This window comes from Emys orbicularis, chromosome 1 (genome assembly GCF_028017835.1).
Source record: "Emys orbicularis isolate rEmyOrb1 chromosome 1, rEmyOrb1.hap1, whole genome shotgun sequence".
NCBI classification, from domain to species: Eukaryota; Metazoa; Chordata; order Testudines; family Emydidae; genus Emys; species Emys orbicularis.
In genome coordinates this window covers 210,707,310-210,727,959 of record NC_088683.1, presented here as the reverse complement: position 1 = coordinate 210,727,959, position 20,650 = coordinate 210,707,310, and the positions used below count along the sequence as shown (strand labels likewise).

Below are 20,650 nucleotides of genomic sequence, written 5' to 3'. Positions count from 1 at the left end.
AAGACCTGCAAAGAGAAAATCAACACAATATTTCAGACAAAATATGTATTTTCCAGACTGTCTTTAGGGGTCTTGCACAAGCATTTGGGGATAAAGCAATTGCAGCTGCACCCTTATCAAACAAAACAGATAGTGGCCTCAGTACTGATGGGTTACACAAGAACTGGGATGTCCTATTTATAGTAGCTTGTTCCGATTCAGGCAAATGGCTCAGTAGTTACTACTGATTTGAAAAGCAAAAAGTATTTTGCATTTTTCTTAGACTTGAAAAACTGACCCATTGTTTTAAAATGTGATGGCAGTCACAAAAGTGGCTAAAAATAATATTATGAGCTTTCATGCTCCTAAGATATGTAAAGAGGGTGATCTTACATATAATGAAATATATTCAGACCTTGATGCATACATAAACTTTTCATTCAAACAGAAGGGAGTTAAAAAGCGCACCTCAAAAGTCAGAATTTATGACACTCTATTTTACCTGTTACATTACTCTTATTCTTAGGATCCATATCTAAGTCATTTTTTAAAATCTAAGTACACTAAATAGCTCAACTGAATTTCCCTTATTAGCCATGGGAACAGTGCTTTCAAATAACCCCAAACTGTTAGCTAAGTGTGTCCTCCCATGTCTGAATCTATCCTGGCTATTACTGAAGAACAGTGGAACTTAAGGAGATTAGAGAAAATAATGTTCCCCAATTTCTGCAGTTTGTTTACTTTGTGCATTTGACACACTGGGCGTATAGTCAGTTGTCCCTGTTTGTGTGGTTCTTTTAGACAGCAACAAAAAAGAGAGAGAGAAAGATTTTAAAAATAGGGAAATTGTGACTGTAAAGACACAAAAAATTCCAAGGGCATTTGTACTTCCTGAAACTATTTTAAATTCGTGCTTTAAACAGTGACTAGGTTTCCAATTGGCAGTGTCCCTTTAACAACTCTACTTTCTTCACCCAAGCTCTCCCCTCGTTTTTAAGCAGCTTAGTGGGTGCATTATCAGTTATCCACTGCATGCCTATTTTATATCTATTTAAAACTTCTTGTTATTTAAGATGCTCTGTGCAATTTACCTCTTTAGATTTTATTTTTACAACCTGTCAAGTTTCCTCTTTCCCAGTTTCTTTTGTAATTTTAATGCCCTCTGGTTCCCTTTTATGCGGTTCTGTATTTCCCCACACCAGCACACTGCTTTTGGTTGCCCACTTAGCATTTAAGGTATTATTGGAATGCATTTTGCCCATAGCTTTCCCAACTGTACCTTAAATACTTACCACTGGTGATTTTCCCATTTGGGACTGAATTCCAGCCTATTTTAATTCCCAGTTCCTTCGTACTCTGCTTTTCTGATTATTATTTCTGCTACAGACATCATTTCAACCCTGTTAATATTTAGGTAGCTAGCTCCTAGATGTTCTCCAATTTTAACCTTATTTATCATGGCTTCCTTTCAATGATTAAGTACCAAATAGCTTTTGACCTTATTCACTTCATTAGAGTCTTTACCACCTCCACTAATTTATCTTTCCTTAGGCCCTATGAAATTAGACTGCAGGAGTGAATGCAATGTACAGCTTGGTCTGAAGTGTGTGTACATAAAGTCAAACTATGTCATGGACCAGATTAAATAAAATAAAGTTTCAGCTCAGGCAGAGAGTACTGTAAAGTGACATATATATATTAACTAACTGTTGGTATCCGTTTAATAGCCCACACATCCTCTCTCAGGAGACTCTCTTCCGCTTGTCTCTAAACTGTCAAGTCAAGTGCAAAAGTATAATTAGGCAGGCCAGGAAAGAATTTGAAGAACAACTAGCTAAAGACACAAAAATGAACAGCCAAAAAATGGTTATGTACATCAGACACAGGAAGCCTGACAAAAGTCAGTGGGGCCACTGGACAATCGAGGTGCTAAAGGAGCACTCTAGGAACACAAGGCTCTTGCAGAGAAGCTAAATGAATTCTCTGCATCCGTCTTCCCTGCAGAAGATGTGAGGGAGCTCTCCACACCCATCCATTCTTTTCAGGTGATAAATCTGAGAAGTCAATACAGGAGATTTTGGAACAAACCGATAAATTAAACAGTAATAAGTCACTGGGACCAGATGGTAGTCAACCAAGAGTTCTGTAGAAACTCAGATATGAAATGGCAGAACTACTAACTGTGGTATGTAATCTATAGCTTCAAGCTGTACAAGATGACTGGAGGGTAGCTAATGTAATGCCCATTTTTAAAAAAGGCTCCAGAGGTAATCCTGGCAATTAGAGGCTGATAAACCTAACTTCAGTACCAGGCAAATTGCTTGAAACTACAATAAAGAACAGAATTATCAGACACATGGATAAACACAATATGTTGGGGAAGTGTCTTTTGTAAAAAGAAGTCATGCATCACCAATCTATTAGAATTTTTTGAGGGTGTCAATAAGCATATGGACAAAGGAGATCCGATCAATATGGGGAGTAAACTTTCAGAAAGCCTTTGACAAGGTCATCACCAAAGGCTCTTAAGCAAACTAAGCAGTCATGGGATAAGAGGGAAGGCCCTCTCATGGCAGTAACTGGCTAAAAGATAGAAAACAAAGTGTAGGAATAAATGGTTGGTTTTCACAATGGAGAGAGGGACCTAGAAGGGACCCCCAGAATCTGTACTGTGACCAGTGCAGTTCAATATATTCATAAATGATCTAAGAAAAGGGCAGCGAACAGTGTGGAGATGATACAAAATTAACTATCTTGGCCCAAGATTCTTGGGCAAGTTTAAAGCTGACTGCAAAGATTACAAAGGGATCTGACAAAACTGGGCGACCGGGCAACAAAATAGCAGATGAAATTCAGTGTCGAAAAGTGCTAAGTAACACATACTGGGAAAAATAATCACAACTATACATACAGAACAATGGGGTCTAAATTAGCTGTTACCACTCAAGAAAGCGATCTTAGACTCATCATGGCTAGTTCTCTGAAAATTTTCACTCAATGTGCAGCGGCAGTTAAATAAGCTAACAATATTAGATATCACTAGGAAAGGTGTAGACAAAAAAACAGAAAATATCATGTAGCCACTATATAAATCCATGGTATGCTCACACCCTGAATACTGCATGCAATTATGGTAACACAATCTCAAAAAAGATGTATTAGAATTGGAAAAGGTGCAGAGAAGGGCAACAAAGATGACTAGGGGTATGCAACAGCTTCCATATGAGGAGAGATTAAAAAGAGTGGAACTGTTCAGCTTAGAAAAGAGATGACTAATGAGGGATATGGTAGAGGTCTATAAAATGAATGGTGTGGAAAAAGTGAATAGAAAAGTATTACTTACTCCTTCACATAACACAAGAACTAGGGACCCAATTAAATTAATAGGAAGCAGTTTAAAAACAAACACAAGGAAGTTCTTTTTAACACAACAAACAGTCAACCTGTGCAAATCATTGCCCAGGATGCTGTGAAGGCTAAAAGTATAACTGAATTTAAAAAAGAATTAGATCTACTGTATTCATGGAGGATAGGTCCATCAATGGCTACTAGCCAAGATGGTCAAGGATGCAACCCCATGCTCTTGAGGCCCCTAAACTTCCAACTACCAGAAGCTGGGACTTTATGACGGGATGGATCACTTAAAATTGCCCAGCTCTGTTCATTCCCTCTGAAGCACCTGGCATTGGCCTGGGCCAGAAGACAGGATGCTGGGCTAAATGGACCATTGGTATGCCCCAGTATGGCCGTTATTATATTCTTAAGCATTAAGCCCTGTGTTAATACAGCAGAACCTGGAGTGGGTATCCTAACAGGGGAGCGACAGAACACTTCAGCTCCAGGACTGTGTTTGGTGGGTGGCCAGTCTCCTTCAACTAGCATTACCCTTTCCACTGGCTTAAAAACCAAATAATCTCCACTCATCTCAAAGATTCTAGCTGGGTCACCAGCTGCAGAGCAAGATCTAAGGATAAGGAGGCAACTAACCCCGCGCTCAGCACACGCCACAGCCCAGGCCAAGCAGAGGACACAGGTACAGAAGCAGGCAGTGAGAGAGTTTCATTTTGGAGTTATAACCCGCCCGGGGGGGGGCTCTGCGCAGTTCCCTGGAGCTCCCCACGTGGAAAACGCCTCCCCCCAGCATGGGCTGCGGTTCCCAGCCCGCCCCCCGCCTGGAGCCCAGGGCCGCCTGTTTGCAACTGGCGCTAAGCCCTGCTACGGGGCCCAGCGCTGCCTGAGCCCCCCGGGCCGGGCTGTACTCACCACGGCCACGCGGGCCCCGCGCAGGCGGCGGGCGGAGCTGTGGAGGGAGGCTAGCCCGCTCGGGGCCGCCCGCAGCAGCCGCGCCGCCAGCATGGCCGGGCTCAGGGGAGCGGGTCGGGGAGGCGCGGGCTAGACTCGCCGCAGGGACGCGGGCGCCTGGCTGGTGCAGCAGCGAGCCCCGGGACGCGGCAGGCCGGGCCTTGCAGCCGCACAGCGCCGGCTAGAGGCGGGAGGTCCCTGCCCGCTGCTGCGGAGTCTGCTGCTCGGCCGGCCTGGGGCTGCCGGGCTTCGTCCTCTGCCTGCTCCGTGGTGTCTCCGCTAGGGCCCAGCCAGTAGCCTTCCTACCAACTATAGTACTGCTAGCTCATCCCGGGTAGCAGCAAGTGCTATATGCCCAGCGTTTGCAGGATCAGATCCCAAGATCATTGACCGTCCAGACCTGCCTTTGCAAAAAGCGCTGTATGAATGTAGTGAATGTTAATAATTATTCACATTGAAACTTGGTGCTAACCACCCCTCCTTAAAAAGTGCCCACAACCAAGACAGTTTCATGGGGTTTACTATTAAGCTCAAGTTCGTGTTGCCAGGTTTCATATTTGCTGTTTTCCTTGAAGCCCCAGCTCCTGAAATCATGTACTTACAGAACCCCAGCTTTTTTTTTTTTTTTTTTAAACAGAGGTTTCTTGCCCTCTTGGTTGCAGAGAAAAGCTTGAAAACGTTAGCTGAATGTTCCTGCGTTGTTCAAAGATTAGAAGACAAATCAAAATCCAAAGATACATTCTTTTTTAAATCTCACAATTTTTGAACACTCAGGGTTTGGTAAAATTATTAGTTCATTATTACAGCTAAAATAAACCCAGGTATCACAAGCTCATGAGTAGGGTAAATGTGGCACAAAATGATGTGCAGCAAAAGGCAAAGATTACACAGACCAGAGATGTTGGGCCAAATATGTTCAACACCCTCCTCCTCTCAGCCCCTCATGCAGAGGCTCAGGACCTCCTTCACTGCATCTCCTCTTGTATGAAACATTCTTTTTTCTCCTCTGAAACCACGAGAATGTCTGTACATTTTGGGGAAAGTCCCTTAAAAATATTCCATGGATATTTTGTTTCTTATGCAGAGAGAGGAAACTCCACAGAGATGCTGCCAAAACCCCTGCAGCTCTTTTTCTCAATTCCTGCTCCTTGAAGTCCAACCTACTGGCTTAAAGATAATACTACTGTACTTATATTTTCCATAACACTTCTCATCAGGAGTTTCAAAGCACTTTACATACGAGATCAGAAGAGGAAAGTGGGAAGAAAAAACAAACTTGCACCAGTTTAACTAAAGCTATTTTAGACACGGAAATTAGTTTAAACATTTTATTTCAGTTTAAGCATATATGGGTTTAGCTTAAATCTGTTTTTTTCAGGATTAAGATAAAATATACACTCAAAATTAAATAAGCACGTCTACAAAGAAACGTGCATGGATCAAACTAAATTGGGTTAAAAATACACCTTTAAATTGATGCAAGTGTGCGTAGGTAAGGTCTGACCCTGCAAAATGTAGCCAAGTGGGTAGCCACATACGCTAGTCTTCACAGGTTCAAGCCCTAAATCCTTTATAGCAGTGGTTCTCAAACTGGGGCCGCCGCTTGTTCAGGGAAAGCCCCTGGCGGGCCGGGCCAGTTTGTTTACCTGTCACGTCCGCAGGTTCGGCCGATCGCAGCTCCCACTGGCTGCAGTTCACCGCTCCAGGCCAATGCGGGTTGCGGCCAGCACATCCCTCGGCCCGTGCTGCTTTCCGCAGCCCCAATTGGCCTGGAGCGGCGAACCGCGGCCAGTAGGAGCCGCGATCGGCCGGACCTGCGGATGGGGCAGGTAAACAAACCGGCCTGGCCCGCCAGGGGCTTTCCCTGAACAAGCGGCGGCCCTAGTTTGAGAGCCACTGCTTTATAGTTGACTGCCCACATTCAAAATTACATAAACTGGGCTAAACCGGAGGAAATATTAGGCCTAATGTGGGGCTTACCAGACTCATTCTGTTCAGGTTTCAGTATCACTCTCATCACCATGCTATATGAGCACTTCACAAAATGTTACTAGACAACTTGGGCGGGACAAAAGTTTATTTTGATAGCTCTGTCTTAGCTCAATTGAGGAATAAGGGAGTGGATGGCTGCACCAGCCCCTATGCAGGAGTGGTTGGTGCAGGAGCCGGCTTTACGCCTGATAAAAGTACTCCCGGCACTTCCACAGAGAAATCTGATTTCATTGTGCTGCCTGCGCTGTGTAGTTGCACAAAAATACTGCATTTATAAATGTAAATGTTTCTGACATGGGTAATACAAAAGCATAGCTCTCCCTCCGCAGATGTAATCCTTTGTATTACCTTTATGGGCCAAACTTTCAAAACTAGCTTCCAAGAACTGCAGGCACACAAATTTAGGGGCAAGATCAAGGCTAGCTTAATAACAATGTGGCTAATATTATATACACATTTATTAGATACTATTGAGATAACCGAGGTGGCCTTCCAGTGCTAAGATCCATTTCTAGTAGGTGCTGTGCAAACCCATAGTAAGACAATTCCTGAAGAGCGCACAATCTAGAGATGAGACACACACAAGAAACCGTAAGCAATGGGGCAGCAATTATGGGGTAATGTCAGCCTATGTAACCATATGCTGATACTGCTACCATGTAAAACAGGGGTGGCCAACCTGAGCCTGAGAAGGAGCCAGAATTTACCTATGTACGTTGCCAAAGAGCCACAGTAATACGTCAGCAGCCCCCCATCCGCTCCCAGTGCCTCCCACCCACCAGCAGCCCCGATGACCAGTGCCTCCCTCTCCCTCCCCACACCTCCTGATCATCTGTTTTGTGGCCTGCAGGAGGCTCAGGGGAGGGGGCGGGGAAGGAGCGAGGGCACAGAAGCTCAGGGGAGGGGGCAGGAATGGGGGCAGGGCCTGTGGCAGAGCCGGGGTTGAGCAGTGAGCACCCCCCTGCACACTGGAAAGTCGGCGCCTGTAGCTCCAGCCCCGAAGTCGGTGCCTATACAAGGAGCCACATATTAACTTCTGAAAAGCCGCATGTGGCTCCGGAGGCACAGGTTGGTCACCCCGATGTATAACTTTATTCTCAATTATGTAAGATTTCATGATTTTAACAGTCCCTATCCACCTATAATCCTTTTGGCTCTCCTAACATTTGCTCTTTCCTCGTTTATTTGATTTCTCCCTTCTATGCAGCCTGTTCTCAACACCAGGGGAGAGGCCCGTAAAACCAGTGTTTGCACTTGATAAAATAAGGTTTTTTTTAAAAGAAGAAACAATCCAGAGTGCCATCACTGATGTGTGTCCCCAGCTCTTTCACTCTTAATACCTTTTATCTTTTTTTGACATCTTGCAACACAGGCAAGACATGGAGACTCCAAAAAAAAAAAAAAAAAAAAAAAAAAAAAAAAAGGGCAATAAAAACAGCAACTGTGAAAAGATTTTTTTATGATAAACAATCATGTAGGAAGAATGAAAAACACTACCCACCATGGCCAGTGAAGTGAATAGAAATGACTTGTGTCCTGGATAACAGTGGAAGGAAGCAGTCATTCGCAAGAATAAGCATGGAAAAACAGTTTTACACTGGTATATTTATTTACTTCGATCACCAGAGTATACAGTAATATTTATTTTATACAGTTGAGTCATACAAACTGATTTTTTTTCTACATCTAAACATTTTTATGCACATTTTCTCTGTAACAGTTTTCAGTAACCTTTTTGCCAAGTGTTGCCACCAAAAGAGAATTCAATAGAAGATCACTTGTGATTGATCCCCATCTATAATCTGTGAGATATTCTTCACTAATAGAGATCTGTTAATATATTGCATAGGAGACGTGCATGTTTTTCCATACCCAGAATCTCAAAAAAGTAATTAACTGGTGCTCATGTTGACTCACATTTAAAGCAACTGAGAGACCCAAACCTGCAGAATCTGACATCCTAATGAACCCTGGTTGTACTGTTAAAAAAAAAAAAAAAAAAAAAACACCTGTCATGTTAAAACGAAAAAAAGAAAAGAGAAACAAACATTCAGATATTTAATGTTCGTCTGATTTGGTTACATAGTGGTATAAGTTGCATTCAACAGGCTGGAAATTTCTGGACATAAATCTTTACTGCAATACCCTTGATCATTAACCAATTAAATTCCTTGCAGATGCTGTACTGCACAGAATCTTTGCTCACATATTTGTTCACACTATGGTATGACATTTATTCCAAATATTTTTCCTTTTTTGGGGTAATATTCAGCTTAAAGTTTGGATAATTTTAGAATTTATAAAATTATTATTATTTTATTAAATGCAACTAGGATAACATTTCGAAATGGAGTTGAGGTCAATATGCAACCCTCCAAATATTTAATGAAAAGTGACACACACACACACAAATGACTAAAAAAGAGTTTAATCCAGGGGCACAGAAATATTGTGACAGAAAAGACTTCAGAGAGTGACTTGCAATGCCTAAAATGCCTGTATATGTATATACATTTTATCAAAAATAAACGCACCAAACAATAATTTTACTTGCGCTTTTATCTTTTTTGACAGATGAACACAAGTATCTTCTTGTTTGAGTTCAGATACAAATCTAGCTGATCAGCTTTGTCCTCGCTCCCTCAGTTACGGGAAGAGGGAGGACATAAGCCATGTTTTAGGGACTGTATGGACTACACTTTAGCTATCCTAAATCGAACCAGCTTCTGTATCTTTGCAGATTACTCCAAGCCTATATCACAACATATACAAAATAAGCCACTATGAGGGCCACTTAATCTCATTGAATACCACTGGCGTAAGTGATTGCTTCTGTAGGTCCCCAAAAAACAAAAAGAAATAGGAAAATTAAGGGAAAATAAGTTGTCCTATGAATGCGTGGTTGCCTCTTCCATAAGATAATCGCTGTTAGAATCCTCCAACTCCTCTTCACTCACTGATGTTTCTGCAGGACGTTTCATGCCCCGTTGTTGGGAAATGGCCAAAGCATATTTAATATTATAGCGATTCCACTCACAGCTGTAAAAACAAGTCACCAGAAGAAAAAAAACGTTAAATGTTAGGTTCTGCTTCATCTAAGTACATCACACAAATTTTCCCTACCAACATTCAATAGCCCTAAGCTTTTGTACAAGACTATGTTTTAAGTTTGAAAAAGATTTAAAGGACAGCAATACGTACAGTTTAGAAACACCTTCAAAGTGACATTGGATGCTCTTCTGAAGGAACTGAATCATGGGCAGCAGCTTCCCTGACCTATAAAGGAGAAAGCAAGCAATTAACTGTGTAGCCTGTATTTACACCTGGATTTCTAGAATCCCTTTTCAACATTATTCTTCAAAATTAAAAAAAGCCTGTTATATTGTTAGCTCGTTTTTACATATCTATGTTCTAAATCTAAAATATCACTGAATAAAAGCAAGTGACCTTGTAACTTTGTGCTGTGTCCACCAATAAACCTGTGTACAATTTTAGCTCAGTACAACATATGTATGCAATTTATCACTCATGTTGCTTCAGCTGAGCTAGTCAAATGCTTCTCCCTCCCAAGCACCAATGTAAAAGTCAGCCCCAGAAACCGTTCCATTCTGAGGTCAAATGGCAACTTTTCCGAGTTGATTCTCTTTGCTATCATGATAATGAAGTTGACTCAAGGTATAAATTCCAGAAAAGCAAGGCAGGAATTTGGACTTCACAAACTATCCACTGCTACTTTGTAACAAAACAAAAGAAAGAATCAGTCTTCCTTGCCATTTCAGATTCATTAAATGATGGCATGATGTGTGAATAACTACTCATTCTTCACCCCACAGCAGCAAGGAAAGGAATACGTAATCGCTTCTTCCTCAGGTCTACGGTGACTCCCAAATAGTAGTTGAGAAGAGCTGTCAGATTTTTAATTTGCCCAGTGTCCTCATTCCAATTGCCCAAACACTCTAAAAGAAAGCTGGGCTGAATGTAACACTCATATCTTGTCTAATTGCCTGAAAGGAACTAGGCAGGAATGCAGAATACAGAAATCATTACACTGCTTTCCAAAAAACTAGGGCTGTCAAGTGATTAAAAAAATTAATCCCTATTAAGCACGAGATTAAAAAAATTTAACCCCATTAGTCACAATTTTAATCGCACAATTAAATAATAATAGAATACCATTTATTTAAATATTTTTGTAGGTTTTCTATATTTTCAAATATAGGCTAGGGCAGGGGTTCTCAAACTGGGGGTCGGGACCCCTCAGGGGGTTGTGAGGTTATTACATAGGGGGGGGGAAATCGTGAGCTGTCAGCCTTCACCCCAAACCCCGCTTTGCCTCCAGCATTTCTAATGGTGTTAAATATATTTAAAAGTATTTTTAATTTATTAGAGGGGGTCGCACTCAGAGGCTTGCTATGTGAAAGGGGTCACCAGTACAAAAGTTTGAGAACCACTGGACTAGGGGCTCTGGGCTTCAGTCTTCAGCGCCTCTCGGGGTGCACAGTTCCATCCCGGCTCAGGGCTTCAGGCCTCCCCCGCCCCCAATGCCTCCCTCCCCACCCAGAGGTATGCGATTAATGTATTAATTTTGTTTTCAGTTAATCGCAGGCGTTAACTGTGATTAATTGACAGACTACAAAAAACATAAGCAAAGTCAGCATGCTTAGGTATGAAGCACTGCCCAACTCGATGTCAATTTCATCAAATGTAAATAATTGTTTAAGAACAGTGTTCCCACAAGTCTTCTTACAGCTCTTTATAGCTTTATGCATTTATTAACTAAAGCTAGAAGTTCAAACAAAGTTCTACCTACAATCTAGGAGAGCCTCCTCTGCAACTTTACTGCAGGAATCATGTTATGTCTCCCAAATACTCACATTTCAACCTATACTGGGGTCAATGGGAAGTCATAATAATCAAGTATTTGGGTTGTATGTTTCAATACAGAATCTGAAAGATAGTTGCTGGAAGCCTCTTAATTGTCTCACAAATATTTTAAACTTTAGCTTAAAATGTCCAATTTTCTGTGTTTTGATTTTCAAGTCCACTCACCTTGTTTTTAACTTCTGTCCGTGTAGCATCAGTAACCGCTGAGCCCAAGTAAGATAGAATTCCAAGTGATGAGATGTCTCCAAGGCAGAGGCTAGAAACTCCAGCACCTTTTCCACATACAGCTCTGGGAGCGATGAGCAGACAACATCAACTGTTTAAAAAAACAACAACAACCCATCAAGCTTTCAACTGGAATAACGGGGTGGGAGGAAAGGAAAGGAAAGGAAAATTGAGGAGATGCCCTTTCAGAGCCTATCCCAGTTCTACTATTCCGCGTCACCTGACAGGAGGTAACCTGCCAGTATTGTGAACATCACTTGCCAGCCCTTCAGAAAGTAAGTTACTCCTCTCTGAATTTTCCAAACTCCACAGCACTTAAAAGCAAGATATTCCTATCTGCCCCTAAAACAGGGTCTGCCATAACATTTATTTTATATTAAAACTTCAACTACCTTCACCTTTTCTCCATCATCTTTCACTCCACCCTTTCCCTCTCTCTGCACATCCAGGCTCTGGCAAAATCTTGCTGCTTCTCACTTTATAGGAACTGCCACAGCAGATCAGACCAGTGCTTCATCTCATTCAGTGTTTCTGTTCCCAACACTGGCCAGTATAGGATGCTTCAGAGGAAGGCATTAGAATAACCTGCCCACAAAAGAAGCTTCTTCCTAACCTGTTTGTTAGAGATGACAATGCCCTAAAGCATGAGGATTTACAACTAAGGCTATGCTTCTGTCATGGAGGTCACGGCTTCCATGATTTTAAGAGATGTCAGAGTTCTTCGGCTTCAGCCCTGGGCAGCAAGGCTCGGGCTTTGTTACTGGATTAGTGTGTGTCCATTTCCGGGATTCATTGTTTATTTCCGGCGTCCTGTCCATGACTTTAATAAAAAGACCCATGCCAAAATCGTAGCCTTATTTATAACCTTTCCAAATAAAAGTCCAATCTAATGTAATTCTGAATTTTCTCATCATCCTTGTAAATGGATAATCCCTTTTTTGAATCGCCACAAGCCCTTGAACTCTCTGATACGTCACTGCAATGAGTTCCATGGCTTAAGTATAACAATTCTAAAATCCTCCCATTCCTCTCCGTCCCTATTGCAGGGGTTGCCAACTTGTGGTTCTGGAGCCACATGTGGCTCTTCAGAAGTTAATATGTGGCTCCTTATATAGGCACCGACTCCGGGGCTGGAGCTACAGGCACCAACTTTCCAATGTGCAGGGGGGTGCTCACTGCTCAACCCCTGGCTCAGCCACAAGCCCTTGCCCCCACTCCACCCCTTCCCCGAGCCTGCCATTCCCTCGCTCCTTCCCCCCATCCAGAGCCTCCTGCACGCCACAAAACAGCTGGTCAGGAGGTGCGGGAAGGGAGCGGGAGGTGCAGATTGGTGGGGCTGCCAGTGGGCGGGAGGCGCTGGGAACGGGGGGAGGCGGCAGCTGATGGGGGTTGACGTATTACTTTGGCTCTTTGGCAACGTACATTGGTAAATTCTGGCTCCTTCTCAGGCTCAGGCTGGCCACCCCTGCCCTATTGCCAAAACCCTGGTTCACGGCATAGCTCTCCCCAACCTAGGTTGGATTCTCTCCAGCCTTCCTGACTCTCCCTTCAATCCAACATAAAACAGCTAAAATAGCCTTCCTCTTCTACCACCACCACATTCCTCCCCTACTACTTGCTTCCCTGAATTCCTTTCCTATCCCACGTATCTTTCTGCCTGAAATTCCAACTCCTCATCCTCAGCCCTCAGGCTTTGCCTCCTGCCTCCATTTCTGATCACTACCCATCCCAACCCCACACCCTGCTCACTCTTGTCACTTCCTCCCCTTCTTGCCTTTTTCTATGCTGCTCCCCACACCCGGAACAGTATCACTTTCCTGGTGTGCCAAGCATCCACTCTCCTACACCAATGCAAAAAATCTGCATCTTCTGACCATTGAATTCTGCACTCTATATTCTTCCTTCCTTGCCACATAAAAATATCAGCGCATAAGATTTATTTACTTTATGACATTTTTATTTGAACACGTTCAGTCTCCTGTTCCTATGTTTGTGAAGTTACATTTTAAGCTCTTTGGTTCAGGAAAATTATGTCCCCAAATAAGTGATGATTAATTAACAGCATGTATGCACTGTAATGTATAATAGTAAACTGTGCCTTTTTTATTATATACAATAAGAACAATGACATCTATAGCCATTTCTATTCAAACATCTGAAAGTACTTTGTGATTCAGGAAGTAAGCCACACATGAGCCCTGTGAGGTGAACATTATCCCCATTTTACAGATATAAACCTGAGGAACAGAGGGGAGGTTAAGTGACTTGTGCAAGGTCAAAAAGGAGAGTGGCAGAGAGGAAACAGAAATTAGATTTCTTGACTTTCAGCTGCAAGACTCTCTCCCCCTTCCTCTTTAGACATATCAGTACTGAGGTAGAAAGGACTAGTGTCCTGAATTAACACAACATTCCATAAACATGCAGTAGGCTTGCTGTAATATAAAATGTTTGGTAATAAAAGGAAGTTTAAGGGCTACACTCTGCCCTCAGACTTCAGCTCAAAGGGGGTTACACATCTGGATCTCAAATTAGCTTAATTAAACTTTAGGGGAGCCCTGCTTACCTTCATTACATGGTACAGTCTCTATGACCTCCTGAATTAATTTCTTCTCATTCAGTCGGAAGGCCATGACGATGGCCATGGTGTACTCCTTCTGACTCAGCACTTTGCGCACACTGCTAGGTGTGATGTCAATGTCCAACTCAAATGGATCAAAGATTAGTCCGGAGTCTAGTGAGTAGATGAGAAGGCCTTCTGTGGTGGTCGCTGCCCAGCTTCGTCCTAAAAGAGAAATGGCAGTTGATATTTAAACACAACACACTTGTTTTTTTCTGGGGAGCGGTGATGAACAATGAAGACTGTTTCCCATGCTTGCTTAAAGTGATTTGGGAAGAGGAGGTCTCTCAATACTATAGATGGTTTTATTGATCAAACACTGTCTGTGAAAGGTGCCAGCTTGACAGCACTATGAACTTAAATCTTCTGGTTATCCAGAACATAGGAACAACGCAGGCAACAATATGCCCAATACACAACACTGTAACATGTTCTGGAGGGATCACCGCTACGGACAAGAAATCAGCCCCTCTGCAGAGAATGCCAATAAGGGGGCCAATAAGTGACAATATCAGCAACAGTGGTTTCTGCGAGGTGTTTTCTGTGACTGGACTGAGGCCACCAACTCATTTCACATAAGCCTCTGGAGAGCCACCAGAGGCATGACAGTGTCTTTATATCACCCTAAATCTGGGGTGAATTTGAATTAATGACTCAGAAATTAGAGGCTCACATCTATCAGTTCTCATCCACTGCTCAGTCCTTCTGCAGGGGGTGGGGGGCCCCACAGGAGACTCAACATTACTGATAAACTACATTTACTGTTAAACACCCACCAGTAGGAGAGAAACGGAGGCATGTCACTCTTATCTCTGGTTTAAAGTGCCGAGAACTCAAGTCACCTGAAACAAGAAATGAGAAGCAAGTCATCAACACATCCAACTAAATATTCACTGTGGATATGAACCCTCACCCTGGAGTTACTGTTGCCAAATCAGCAGAAACACATCTGACAAAGGAACGCTGAACCATTGTGTGACAGGTTCAGAACTGGTGGTATGGCGAGCATGATGGTATCTGTCACCTTACCAATATCTAACAGATCACTTAAAAAAATCCTGAGGTATCAGATTTCCTTTCGGCTCATAGGTTACTTTGCTATTTTCCTTATCATCCTGTTATTCTGATCTCAAACATGAGCAATACCAATGTGCCATGTACTACTTTGGACACGATGTTCATCACACACTCAAATGTAATCAGTCATCTTGTATTACAATAGCCTCCAGAGGCCTCAACTGAGAATGGGGTCCCGTTGTACTAGGCGCTCCACGGAGAGAGAGAGACAGTCCCTGCCCCGAAGAGCTTCCAGTCACAAGACAGAAAGTGTAGGAGGAGAAACAGAGGGAAGAAAATGACTTGCCCAAAGTCATAATGCAGGTCACTGGCAGAGCCAGGCACTGAACTCCAGTCTGAGTGCCAGCCTTATGCTCTACTCACTAAGCCACACTGCATCTGTTTCCTATTACCTCTGTGAGAAAGTATTCAACAACAGGTCACCGATTATTACATCTGCACAATGTTTTCAAACTAGTTTTAACAATTTTGGCGGGGCGGTGGACATGTCTAATAGCATCAACCCTTGTCCATCCCACACTGACCCAGAGTTGAAGGTTTTTTTATCCCATGGAGCCAAGGGCAAAAAGCAGTGTTACTACCAGTGGGATTAAGAACTGAACTTACCTCTCTTTACACCTGGAAGAGCAATGGCAACACCATCCTCATCCCCAGCCCCATCATCAATCAGCGCCATGCTGCCAAATTCAGTCATTTTCCTACGATCCAAGTACTCCTGAAAAATATTCATATTCCATTTGCTACAATACTTCTCTCCAACATAACATGTTTCCCTGTATCTGAAGAATACATGTATAGCAGAGGTCCCCAAACTGTGGGGCGTTCCCCCCTAGGGAGGGCGCAGAGGAACATTCAGGGGGCACGGCTACGCCCCGCTCCGGGGGGGGGGGAGGGGGCATGGGTAAGGAGGGGGAGCGCGATGTAAAAAGTTTGGGGACCTCTGATATATATAGAGAGAGTTCTGAACAGGATTAACTGAGTAATTCACAAACATTTAATGGGCTAGCCCAGTCGCCTAATGGTTATTGCTTTGTACTTTCATCCAAGAGTCTCCTCCAACTCCTGGAAGAAACTGAAGCTTGCAGTACTGTGGGGTCAATGCTCAACCATTGGCGAGGGAGGGAATGCCCCTCAGTTTACCTTACAACAACCTCTACTTGATTTAGGAGTGTTCATTAATGGGTTTCAAAGAAAGCCCAGGTCAGCCCTCCTCAGAGAGTGGCCATGACGATTCAAGGTAAGGAGAATGAGAAGTGGAGATCTAAGAGCTCCTACCAAGAAAGGAAGAGTGATGGAAAATATTGCAATACTGTAGTTACTTTTAAATTAACTGAAAACGTTTGCATTTGACAATACTGTCAGATTACATTTATAATTCTAACTTTTGTGGCCCCTCCATGCTGCATCCATTCTTTGGCACAAATATGTTGTTCAGAAAGAAAATTATTCAGTACAAGATGGTCATTAATTTTAAAATCTCACTCTCTTGAAATACAATGTAATTGCAAATTGACTTTACTGTCATTCATTGTCAAGAAAACTGCACTTTCAAGACCAAGCACTTTGGCTGCTTTTGGGTTTCTTGTAGTCCAGTAGTTATGCAATTTTATTCTCTCCTTTGGTGTTTTCACCTGTGACTGTCTCCTACTCAGTACCAACAAAAAGAACTCCCACTTAAGTAATAAAATATTCCTAAAGCAAATCTCATTTATCAGACACTATACCAAAAACAAACACAGTCTTAAAAAAAACAAACAAACAAACCAAACTGAGATAGTCACTTACCTCCATTGCATCTAAGGAAAGATTACATGAGATTTCAAATTTCTTCATAAGAATCTGTTCCTTCACATGATAAATACAGACAAACTTTGATAATCCTCCTGCCAGAATAGATTGGCCATCAGCTGAATAACACAGAGTAGTGAAAGATCTGAAAAAATATACAATGCATAATTTCACCCCTACTTCTGAGCTTTGAGCAAACATCCAACATCAATACAATGGAAAGACAATGAACCAAAATTGCTATTGAATAAAAGAAAACCTTTCCTAGTTTAATCTTCCACAGTCATTAATTTAATATGTTTAATGTACAGAATTGTTTTGCCATGACTGAATACTTCTCAAATTCTTTATTGTGAATTATCGCAATGCAGATTTCAACAGATTTGTTGGTGTACTTCCCTACCTCACAGGGTGTTGTGAGGATTATTTAATGTTTGTACTACTCCACTTGTAATACAGCCATGTCACGTCAACAGCAAAACAATTCTCCCGGGCTTTTCCATCAAGCACACTTTTCTTTCCTCTCAGACATGCAATTTTGCAATCCCTCTGGGCTTGAACCTCCCTTAGAGGGAAGACAACCCAGCCTCTGCTTAACACCCCATCAGTACCATACACTCCTGCAATTAGGCTTATGGGATGGATGTGCATCAACATAAGTGAGCAGTAAGCCATGTATGAGACAAATATCCACGACAAAAGATTTCGTTTCTTCCCCAGGGTCTTCATACCTGTCTTATCTGCAATTAAAATGATTCAGAAGAGCCAGAAAAAAAATTACTATTAAATGATGAGCTCTATTTCAAAGACAGCAGCTGACTGGTGTTCACAACTGAAAGTTATATATTTTTCAAAGAGTTATTGCCTCATTTTTTTGGGGTGAGGGGATGAGAGGAAAGATTTCTTATCAAAGGCATTCAAATACCAGGCGTGTTCATTGTTTGTGAGATTTTTTTTAAAGTTGATTGTTATTCATGCATTGAAAAAAATGTATACTGCCTGAATAATAAAACCAGCAGGGTATCTCAGATGACATCTTCTGAAATGAATCACCTACATACCAGCTACTCACAAAACTATAACTGTGTATGCCTTTTACTGTCACTTCTAAATGATGCACAGCATGACATGAAAGATTGAATATGATATAAATGAATCACGTTTAGGAGAAAAAAACAGATGCTCAGGAGTTGATGTATGAGTGACTCTGACCTATGATGAAGGTACCGGGGAAAAAAAGGTCTAGAATGAATGGACAGCACACTGAGTCAGAAGATATTTAAGTTATTAAAACTGAATCTCAGAATCAAGATATTCAGATGTCAGCTAAACTCTGAAACCCTCACATAAAGGTAAGAAGCAAGAGTATTGAGCACAGTCAATTTCTTGTCATTGCTACAGGAATATTTTACATACTTTGCCTTAGCAGATTGTTTGGCTGTTATTTTGTCCAACTCTTTTCTTCCCATCTGAAGGTCGTGTCTTCCTTCAATTGATCCAGTCTGCACTGCATTTTCATGATCCCAGAAAGTTATCTGTCCATCCAGGGCAGCAACCGCAAGCTCATTGCCATCAGGGCGGAAAGCAACAACAAGAACTGCAGAGAATTTGGTTGATGAATAAAAATGTACTTCAGTCTTAACACATTTTTTCTGGACTCTACTAAGCGAGGTTTAGAATAAGAGGGTACACATTCACATTTTTATAACAAAACACAATGCTAAGCTGACTAAAAACCCAGGTAGCTAGCATCAAAGGCTTTTTGAGCTATTGACTGTTTCCAAATAATGTGAAACAGCAGCAATGAAAACTACAGTCTGAGATTGGCAAAGAAAATGCTTACTCCTGAGGGAATTCTGCTCCAAATTTAAAAAAAAAAATCTGATCACAATATTTTAAAATGCTGAAACTTTTATTTGTCAATAAATAAATGTGGAGGCTCCAGCGTGGCAGTGGGGAGCGCAGGCCACTGGCTGCACAAAGGTGGGAGATCACCTTGCAGCCTCTCCCCTGTCCCTCCCCAGGACACGGACTCAGCGGTGAGGCTGCTCCTGACCCTGACAGAGCGCAAGGGCCAGGCGTGCCCCAGAGATCTATGTCCGGTGGGGGAGGGGTTGGGCTGCAGGGTGATCTTCCACCTTTGTGCAGCCAGTGGCCTATGCTCCACACTGCCACGCTGGAGTCTCCACATTTATTTGACAAATAAAATTTGCAAAATTTTAAAACATTGTGAGCAGAATTTTTAATTTTTTGGTGCAGAATTCCCTCAGGAGTAGCAGGTGAAGCAACTCACCAGGGCTAGCAACTCCGCACCAGGCACACCAGGTGTGGGCAGACAGGCTCAACCCAGCAAAATCCAAGTGTGGAGGGACTTAGTGTAGGGGGGTAATCTGGGTGCAGGGAATCCAGATGCACAGGGGCTCATTGGGGGGTTCTGGGTACAGGGACAATGGGACTCGGCAGGGAGGTCCAGGCGAAATTGGTTGGGGCTCAGCAGGGGGTCCGGGTGCTAGGGGAAAGGAACTTTCAGTACAGCTGGTTGGGGCTTGTAAGGATGGGGGTTCAAGTGCATGGGGAAGTCTGGGTGCAGGGTGGTGGGGCTCGACTGGGGGTGGTCTGGATACAGGGGTGAGGCTCGGTGGAGGGGTCTGGGGGTACTGATGCACGTGGGTTGGGTGGACGTGGGAGCAGATCCCCATACAGTGACCCCCCCACACACAGCTGAGGAGCGATGGGGGCAAGAAGCAGGGGGGAGGGTGTGCAGAGCCGGAGGTTTCTCGGGGTGTCTGACCCAGCCGCTCCATGCAAGCGAAGTGTGCACCTCCCCCACCCTAGCCAGGACTAGCAGCTGAGCCCAGCTCAGGGTAGGAGCTATGGGCCAGGTGCCAGGGCTCAACAGGGGGCTCTGGGTGCGGGGGGTGAGGATCAGTGTGGGGGGGGGTCTGGGCCTGGGGGTGTCCAGATGCAGGGGGATTGGACGGATGGGGGGTAGACTGACCTGGCATCCGCTGGGGTGTCCCCACTCCCTGCAGTGATTTACCTCTCTGCTGGCTGCTCCAGGCGCCCAAAACAACGCACCCATGCTGCTGGGGAGGGGTGCGTGACCGATCTTGCATCTTCCCTTTGCTTCCCCATCAGAAAGTCATTTTTCTGCGGGGAAGCAAAGAAATCTGCACGGGACATGAATTCTGCATGCGCGCAGTGGCACAGAATTTCCCCAGGAATAAATGTTGACTGATTGACCTCACCAACTACAGATATTCTCAATATATTTTTGATGGAATAACACAGATCATACATAACTGCCTCTATGTGACAGGTTAGATAGAATGAAATGAAATTTACCATCTGAGTTCAGTGTTAGTGTCTCCTTGGTTCTCCAGCTATCAAACATATCCCAGAGTCTGACCGTTTTATCCCAAGAGGCACTAGCTAAGATACTCTTCATTGGGTTAAAACACAGACTACTGATGGGACCTTCATGACCTGATAAGACCTAATGGAGTAAGAAAAAAATAATATGGAATAATTAAATGAAACTGAGTTCAACATATAATCATGTGGCAAAAACTGTGATTATGTCCACAGGCTGTGGACACCCTTACTACATATGTTTAGGAGCATATTATTTTTTCAATACAAGGGATGTTATGCAGGTACGTTCCTGTGTACAGAGATGAGAAAAGACTTCCTTTGGATCTTAAAGAACAGGAAATAGAAACTAGGTAACAGAATTCCGTAGTACTCGCTATTTTGTTTCCTCTGGTAAGACGATCAACTTAGAAT

The 20,650-nt window shown here is 43.1% G+C and overlaps 1 protein-coding gene across 1 annotated transcript in view; it reads right to left on the bottom strand.

The window, feature by feature from the left end:
* Positions 1-7,893: 7,893 nt before the first annotated feature.
* The window catches only part of PWP2 (PWP2 small subunit processome component), a 31,899-nt gene continuing 19,142 nt past the window's right edge, over positions 7,894-20,650 (bottom strand). Inside the window, exons 13-21 of the mRNA XM_065409730.1 lie at positions 20,210-20,360; positions 18,281-18,461; positions 16,862-17,009; positions 15,683-15,791; positions 14,776-14,841; positions 13,946-14,164; positions 11,323-11,473; positions 9,475-9,549; positions 7,894-9,312 (exon numbers count right to left, since the gene is read on the bottom strand). Of these exons, the coding sequence (XP_065265802.1) occupies positions 9,162-9,312; positions 9,475-9,549; positions 11,323-11,473; positions 13,946-14,164; positions 14,776-14,841; positions 15,683-15,791; positions 16,862-17,009; positions 18,281-18,461; positions 20,210-20,360 (1,251 nt within the window). The 3' untranslated portion in view covers positions 7,894-9,161. The remainder of the gene's footprint in view (positions 9,313-9,474; positions 9,550-11,322; positions 11,474-13,945; positions 14,165-14,775; positions 14,842-15,682; positions 15,792-16,861; positions 17,010-18,280; positions 18,462-20,209; positions 20,361-20,650) is intronic.